At 43.9% G+C, this 8,850-nt stretch overlaps 1 protein-coding gene across 1 annotated transcript in view; it reads left to right on the top strand.

The window, feature by feature from the left end:
- The first annotated feature begins 8,227 nt into the window (after window positions 1–8,227).
- dcaf7 (ddb1 and cul4 associated factor 7) overlaps window positions 8,228–8,850 on the top strand; it is a 41,152-nt gene continuing 40,529 nt past the window's right edge. The window contains exon 1 of the mRNA XM_043675363.1: window positions 8,228–8,734. Within this exon, the coding sequence (XP_043531298.1) occupies window positions 8,438–8,734 (297 nt within the window). The 5' untranslated portion in view covers window positions 8,228–8,437. The remainder of the gene's footprint in view (window positions 8,735–8,850) is intronic.

Here is an 8,850-nt window from a genome sequence, read left to right as displayed (position 1 = left end):
GAGGAAGTGGTGGAGGCTGGTACAATTGCAACATTTAAAAGGCATCTGGATGGGTATATGAATAGGAAGGGTTTGGATGGATATGGATCAGGTGCTGAAAAGTGGGACTAGATTGGGTTGGGATATCTGGTCGGCATGGACGGGTTGGAACGAAGGGTCTGTTTCCATGCTGTACATCTCTATGACTCTATGATGAAGAGCTTATGCTCAAAACATCGATTCTCCTGCTTCTTCGGATGCTGCCTGACCGGATGTGCTTTTCCAGCCTTCGATTCTGACAAGTTAACAGAAAGCCACCCTTACGACTAGATGACCTCGCCTCACCCTGATCATAGATGTGCCATTTGTTGGTTAGGAATCCTTGTTGATACATTACGATTAGCTTCTAAACTCCTGGGTTAGGCCAGGGAACATTCAGCCAGAGAACCTGCAAGCTGTGTAAAGCTATGTGTGTGAACTTTGTTATAAGACTCCTTCAGTCTCTTCACATGCTAACTCTCACTGTGAAGATAGTGGCCACTGCACTTAAACAGTACCCAGCTTTCAGCACAGCCTGCAGGATTGTAGTGGGGGTCAGGAAAAACACAGAACATTACTGATCAAATGCCTGGAATCAAAATCCTTTCAGCACTTTTGTGTAAGCTGAAAATGTGAGGATTTAACTGTCATTTTATTTTCATCACTGAGATACTGCTGCCTGTCAAATATTATAAGCAACTTTTGATCATTATCATCCACATAGTTTACTATAAGTGCTTATTGTCACAAAATTTGATTTCAATCGAATTTACGTATTGCATCACAATGAGGGAATGAGAGGACGATGCTATGCAATCTCTATGTAAATTTTGTGTTTTACATGTAAAACATAAACCAATTCTCAGCTCTTCCTCAAATAATTGAGACCTGACTTTGTCGGAGGATGGCCTGTCCTTTTCCCTGTAACAGGTCAAATATACACAAGAGAATTGAAACTCAAGTAAATCTCAGAAACAAGAATGTGAAAGCAAACAAATTACTGCAAAAGAAGAAAAATACTTCCATTTAGAGTGCCTTGCCCATCCTCAGGATGTCCCAACTTGCTTTGAATCCAATGATTTTTGAAGTATTCACTGGTGTAGGAAATGCTGCAGCCAGTTCACATGCACACCACTTGTGGCAAGCTGTAAGTAATGTGAAGAAAGCTCAATGAATACTTAACCATTTATAATTTATAACAAATTATAACATTTATAAATGGTATAACCTTATACATTTGAGGGCAGTAGTATTTGGTAGATATGTTGCTGGCCTAATAATTAAGAGGCCAATGGTAGCTATGAAATTTAATTCAACAAATAAATCTGAAACTACATAAAAACATTTTGCTCAGTAATATCCTTTATGGAAGGAAATATTCCCTGATCCAGCCAACGTGGGACTGCAAACTGACAGAAATATGATTGACTCTTTATTGTCTTCTTGAATGCCCGAACAAGCCATTCAGTTGCATCAAACCACCACAAAGGCTAAAAGGAATAGAACAGTAATGACCAACAGCAAACCCAGTCCTATTAACCCTGGACATTCCTTACTAACAGATCCAGTCTATGAATTTAATCAGATTTTTTGCAAAGTTGACTGAACATATTGATGAGGGTAATGTTGTTTACATGGACTTTAGTATGACGTTTGACAAGGTCCCACATGGACAGGTATCTAAAAAGATAAGGGCTCATGCCATCCAAAGCTAGTTGACATCCAAGGTTAGTTAGCATCCAAGACTAGGTGACAAACTGGATCCAAAACTGGCTTACAAATAAGGGGTGAAGAGTAAGGCTGGAGGGTTGATTGGAAGCCTGACCAGCAATGTACCACAAGGATCGGTGCTGGGACCCTTGCTGTTTGTATGTACATTAATAACTTGGATGTGAATGTAGAAGGTACGATTAGTGAGTTTGCAGATGACACGAAAATTGGTGATATTGATACTGAGGAGGATGGCCTCAGGCTACAGTCTGATATTGATCAGCTGGTAAATTGGGAAGAGCAATGGCAGATGAAATTTGATCTTCATAAGTGTGAGGCAGTGCACTTTGGAAAGTCTAATAAGGGAAGGATATACATAATGAATCCCAATGGTCCCTAGAGAGTACTGAGGAGCAAAGGGACTTTGGTATACAAGTTCATAGATCTTCGAAACTGTGAGCACAGGTAGACAGTGTGATGAAGAAGGCATAGAGGCTGCTTGCTTTTATTAACCAGGATGTAGAATATAGGAGCAAAGAAGATTCATTACAACTATATAAAACATTGGTCAGGTCACAGGTAGAATGCTGTGCGTAGTTCTGGTCATCACATAATTGGATGCAATTGCACTGGAGATGATGTACAGGAGATTTACCAGAATGTTGCCTAGGATGAAAAGTCTCAGTTATGAGGAGAGACTGGATAGGCTAGGTTTGTTTTCCTTGGAGCAGAGGAGGCTGAGGAGGTATCTGATTGATGTAGACAAAATTATAAGAGTTATAGGCAGAGTAGATCATAAGAATAGTTTTCTCATGGCAGATGTCTCTAAGACCAGGGGGCACAAGTTTAAGCTGAAGGAGTAAGTGGTTTCGAGGAGGTCTGAGAAAAATTGTTTTCACCCAGAGGGTGATAGAAATCTGCACCAAGCTGCCTGAGAGGGTAGGTACTCTTGAAACATTTAAGAAGTGTGTGGATGAGTACTTAAAACATTAGAGTATAGTACACTTTCGATCAAGTGCAGTTAAATGGGATTAATATAGTTTGGTGTTTGTTGCAACGCTATGAATTCCTGTGACTCTGGAACATCTGGGGCTTGCGACCTGTTAAGCCACACACCATCCATCCTGTCTTGGCACTACATTATTGTTCCTTCATTGTTGCTGGGTCAACCTCCTGGAACTCCCCCTAGAGTACTATCAGCAAATGGACAGGATTCAAAGAAGTGGAATAGATGATTCATTTTCAAGATGGCACTCTGTGACAAGTGGAGTATGGTAAAAATTAGTGCTGGAGCTTTGGTCATTTAAACCTATGATAATGAATTAGAAGATGAAACAAGGAATTCTAGGTTTTGTTAGCAATGCAAAGCAAGGTAGAAGGATATGCTGTGAGGAAGACATGGTTTTGAAAGAGATATATACAGGTAAAGTAAGTGGCAGATGGAGTATAACGTGGTATGGGCAAAGTTATTTACTTAGGTGGTACAAAGACAAAAAGAGGATACTTTTCAAATATGTGAAACTTGTAAATGTTGGTATTTAGAGGATATGCGCATACAACGATCAGAATGTTAGCATTCAGGTAAAGCACACAAATAGGATGGTAAAAGAAATGTTGGCATTTATTCCAAGGGGATTGGAATACAGGAATAAATAAGTCTTGCTACAATTATACGGCATTGGAGAGATTACATTTGGAACACTGCAGTTTTAGTCTCCATATTAAAAGGCAGAATATGCTTATGTTGGAGATAAAACAGTATAGACTCGTCCTTTGAATATGTAAGCTGTCCTATGATGAGAGGCTGACTGAATCAGACTGTCTGGGATTTAGAAGAAATATCTCATTGAAACATCCAAGATTAGAAAAGGACTTGATCTATTAGATGTAGCAATAGTTTCTTCAGGTCAGGGAATCTAAAACACAAGAGCAATTTTCTCAGAATAAGGGAAAACCATTTAGGACTGCAATGAATGAAAATTACTTCACTCAAACAACTGTGAATCTTTGGAAGTCTCTACCCCAGATACTCTTTTGTTGAATATATTTAAAATTGGGAAAGAAGGATTTTTAACAACTCAGACAAACAAGGGATATGCAGAGCAGGTGGAAATATACAGTTGATGTCCAAATTCAGCCATGAGTTGGTGCAGTCGGTTTGATGGGGCTGTAATCACTCCTCTTAGTTCCACAATGATCAATCCTTCGTAGCCTATTTCTTATCTACAAGTTGCCCCCCAATGACATCAACTGAAATCACAATGTAACTGTCCTACTTTTCAACCCTGTCCTTCTAGAAATAAAGGGAATGGTTCTTTTGTTTTTTTAAAAGATAATTTCGCTAATTTGTGGCAAACATTTGGTATATTTGTTCCTCTAACCCACTTAGATTCATATCTTTCAAGTAATGAATGATGGGAAATTCTAATCTGTGGGAAAGTTCTCCCAATTTGACATAAACCTTAAAATAGTAAGGAGGAGTTTGCAGGGTTAGTAGGATTAGACATACTGTTATCATTTTTTGGTGTCTATTTCAAAGCCAGATGGTCAGTCTAGTTTTATTCCTTTTTGACTTTTCTGTAACAATTTGGTACAACTGAGTGCCATCCTCTGCCATTTCAGAATCAGTCACATCACTGAGGGTCCACCACATCTATCCCATTTAGCAGATTTCCTTCTCTAAAGGGTATGTTTAAGTCAATTGGGTTTTTACAAAATTTGTCAACGCTTTTCATTCCAAACATATTAAATTTAGCATCGAGTGTGGTGCTGGAAAAGCACAGCAGGTCAGGCAGCACCCAAGGAGCAAGAGAATCGACGTTCCGGCATAAGCCCTTCATCAGGAATGAGGCTGGTGGGGGGAAGGTAGCTGAGAAGGCAATAGGTAGATGAAGGTGGGGGAGATGGTGATAAGTCGGAGAGGATGGTGGGGTTGGATAATGAGAAGGATGATGGACAGGTCAGGAGAATGGTACTGAGTTGGAGGCTTGGCACTGGGATAATGTGAGGGAAGGGGAAATGAGGAAACTGGTGAAATCATCCCAATTCAGATGCAATGTGTTCAATAGTGCAGCTTCTTTCTGTTCTAGAACTGCTGACAGCGGTGCATAAAAAATTGCCTCTCTTTCCCGCACCAGCCCTTTAGCCTTATTAATTTCCCTGATATGTTTGCTCCAACATCAGTCTATGAGTCTCGCAATAATCCAGAGGTGATTATCTTTCAGCTCCTGCTTTCTAATTTAGAGCACAAATCCTGGTAATCTTTCAGCAGGACTTCCACCCTGTTCCTACTAGGACCTGTGGCCCTTCCTTCTCAACTTGTCTTAAATCCCCACAATCCAGGTCCCTATCTCCTATACCTCCCCTTTCCAGATCCTGGGTTTTCTGTGACTGTGTTTTGGATAAAACTGTCCAGAAACCCCTCCACTTTCCCTATGTCAAAGTCTGGAGCAGTCCCACCTTCCTCTCCTATTTATCTCAACCTCCTTTCTCTCTTCTACCAAAAAAAATTCTTAATGATGGGCTTATGCCGCTGTCCAGAAACCCCTCCACTTTCCCTATGTCAAAGTCAGATAGCGCCAGTAGCCTGTATCTGTGCAGGCTAGAACTGTTTCCAACTCAGAGTGCCATCTGATACATATGGCACTTTGAGTTGGAACCAAACAGGATACATATTCCCTGTTTGGTTCCATCCTTCAATATGCTCCCCACTGAAAGGGACCCCACCACCAGGACCCACCCAGTTTGGGAGATGTTGTATTGGGACAGCTTTGCTTGTTTTGTCTGGGACCAGTTTCTGGGAGAACCATATATTTGTAGAAACGATTGGTGTCTATTTTTGTTGTAGATAATAGTGGATCAGACTCAAACTCTTTAGTGCTGCCTTCATGGGCAGGGACAGAAATCACCATGCTGGAATTGCTTCCAGCCTCCAACCTGAGTTGAGTGGCCACACCCGACCCAAAAGCAATGGGCGCTGATGTATCTCCATGCCCCGATCTGCCTGCCACATTGCGTTATGAATAACGATGGACAATGACAGAACTAACAAGAAGAGCTGTTAGGAGAGGTGGTAGCAGCAGATATGATAGCAACGTTCAGGAGACATTTAGACAACCACATGAATAGATAGAGAATAGATGGATATTGACTATGTGCAGGCAGATGGGATTTGAATGGCATCATGGTCGACATAGACATGGTGAGCCAATGGGCTTGTTCCTGTGCTACTCTGTTGTATGTTCTAAGACAATGTTCCAAAAACCTTCCCATTTAGAATGGTGGTCAAGCCCAGTAGATGAGAGCAAAAGATAGGCTGAAGAATTTGCTGTCGTCGTCAGCCAGAAGTGCTGAGTGGACAATTCATCTTAGCTTCCTCTGAGATCCCCAATATTACAAATGTAATTTGTCAGTCATTTTAATTTACTCCATGTGAAACGAAGAAACATTGTAATTGACTGGATGCTGCAAAGGTTATGGATCTTACAACAACCTGATTATATTACTAAAGAGAACGTGAGGTTTGCAGATACTGGAGATCAGAGTTGATACATGTGGCGCTGGAATTGCACAGCAGGTTGGACAGCATCCGAGCAGTGGGAGAATCGGCATAAGCCCATCATTAAGAATTTTTTTTGGTAGAAGAGAGAAAGGAGGTTGAGATAAATAGGAGAGGAAGGTGGGACTGCTCCAGACTTGTGAAGACTAGTCAAGCTGTGCCAAAACAGCTACAATACTATCTGACAAGAAGAAAAATTGTCCAGTATTTTCTAACCACACACAAAAAAAGCATTAATTGAATCTTGCAATTGTCATCCCATCAATTTTCTCGCTTGTCTTCAACAAAATAATTGAAATTGATGGTTTTTCTGTACTTACCCAACACTAACCTGTTCATCAATGTTGAGTTTGGTTGCTTGGGCCACCTCATTACAGATTTGCACAAAAACACCGAAAAAAAAATTGAATTCCAGAAATAAGCAGTGAGTGGAATATCCAGTAAAATTGAAGTCATTTGGAACTAGAAAAATCTCTGCTGGTTGGAGTCATAGCTGGCACAAAGGAGGGTGGTTATGCTTCTTGGCCATTAGAGTTCAGCCCAGCGAAAGTGCTGTAGGGTTTCTCCGGAGTAGTGTTCTAGCCTCTTCAGTCACTGTCAACACTCCTCAAAAGCCAGAAATTGGCTGTTTTAGAATTAGAATTCCTACAGTGTGGAAACAGACCCTTTGCCCCAACAAGTCCACACCAACCCTCTGAAGAGTATCCCACCCAAACCCATTCCTCAAAATTTACCCGAGTAATGCACTTATCCTACACATCCATGAACACTATGGGCAATTTAGCATGGTCAATTCACCTAATCTGCACATCTTTGGGTTGTGGGATGAAACTTGTGCGCCTGGAGGAAACCCACGCAGATACAGGGAGAATGTGCAAACTCCACACAGACAGTCACCCAAGGCTGGAATTGAACCTGGGTCCCGTGGTGCTGCGTGGCAGTACTTCTCATCACTGACCCACCAAGCTGCCCATTTTGCACTGTTCAGACGCTGAAGCATTCTGCGTCGGTTTATATTCAGGTTTGGGTGATAGGTGGCAGCTAACGTTTGTGTCACTTGTATGATTGGCATTGACCCATTTCCATCGTCCAGAAACCTAACCAGGCTGGCCATATAGAGGCAACGGGCACAGGTGCTGGGAATTGTGCTGTCAATTCTTCTCTAGTTCCCAAAGCCAGTCCACCATCTACGGTCAGGAACATGATGGAATACTCTCCAACGGACAGAGGTTGGGAGAGAGTGCTTTAGCTGATGACTGACCCAATGGATTGAGAAGGGCAAGGGCTGGGTGGAGTGGAGGGTGTCATGGTTTGAGTCCCCATATACAGTTTGGGTGCAATGACGACCATCTGACCCAGGAGATCCCAGTCACAGTTTGCTCTACACAAACTTCATGAGCTCTTTAGGCGGGAACATGATCATGTGGGTCTGAGGGTTATGGGGGTCAATGACAGTGGGGTCCAAGGGAGTTCTATCTTTCGATTGGTCAATACGCCTGTCATTCAATGCGGCCCGGTCACCGTTGTGCCCGCCTCCCCAAAGCTCCCGTCTGTCTGGATATTTTCCTTTGTCAATCAGGCGGTGTTGGCCACTCGAATCCAACGTCCCAATGAATAACCGTCCGTTAATTACCGGTACAGCAACTGCGCCTGCGCCTCTTGTGCTCGTTCTGACTGGTGAGCTCTCTGTCAATCAAGTTGCAGCCCGCGCTCGCTGGTTCAAAACTAACACAGCAACGGACAAAAAAAACCGCCTTTCAGATTCCCAGAATCCTTCATTCAGCACCGCCGTCAATCAAGGACGGTGTCAGCTCCCGCCTCCCAACCTAGATTTGATTGGGCACCTTCCACATTTGTCACCCAGCATTTAATCATTCTAACCAATAAAGACCAAAGAGCGACAGGCAGGCCCGCCCCCGCATCGGAACGGTCCTTCGAGCTGTCAATCGGGCGATCCCGGGCTGTGGTTGGTGAAGGTGGCTGTCAGTTAGCGGCCGGTTTCCGTTGTGACTTTGAGCGGTTTATTGTTGTTGGGGATCAGGGCCCGGCGCAGCGCGTTGGCGGCGGGGACTGAGTCTCTGAGCAAGCGAGGCGAGGCCGGGCCGCGCTGGGCTGGGCTCCGAGGGCACGGCCTGACATCGCCATCCCAAGATGAGCATGCACGGCAAGAGGAAGGAGATTTATAAGTACGAGGCGCCATGGACCGTGTACGCCATGAACTGGAGCGTGCGGCCCGACAAGCGGTTCCGCCTGGCGCTCGGCTCCTTCGTCGAGGAGTACAACAACAAGGTGCAGATCGTGGGCCTGGACGAGGAGAGCTCCGAGTTCATCGCCCGCAACACCTTCGACCATCCGTACCCCACCACCAAGATCATGTGGATCCCCGACACCAAGGGCGTCTACCCCGACCTGCTCGCCACCTCCGGAGACTATTTACGGGTCTGGAGGGTAAGGAGAGGCCGCGGATGAGGCCTGCCCCTGGGTGGGGGGAGGAGTAAGGGAGAGAGGGGATCAGATGGGGCAGTTGGAGTGAGGGAGGTGGGGAATGAGGGGGAGAGCTGGGG

The sequence above is a fragment of the Chiloscyllium plagiosum genome, chromosome 33 (genome assembly GCF_004010195.1).
Source record: "Chiloscyllium plagiosum isolate BGI_BamShark_2017 chromosome 33, ASM401019v2, whole genome shotgun sequence".
Lineage (NCBI taxonomy): Eukaryota > Metazoa > Chordata > Chondrichthyes > Orectolobiformes > Hemiscylliidae > Chiloscyllium > Chiloscyllium plagiosum.
This window is presented reverse-complemented; position numbering and strand designations above follow the sequence as displayed.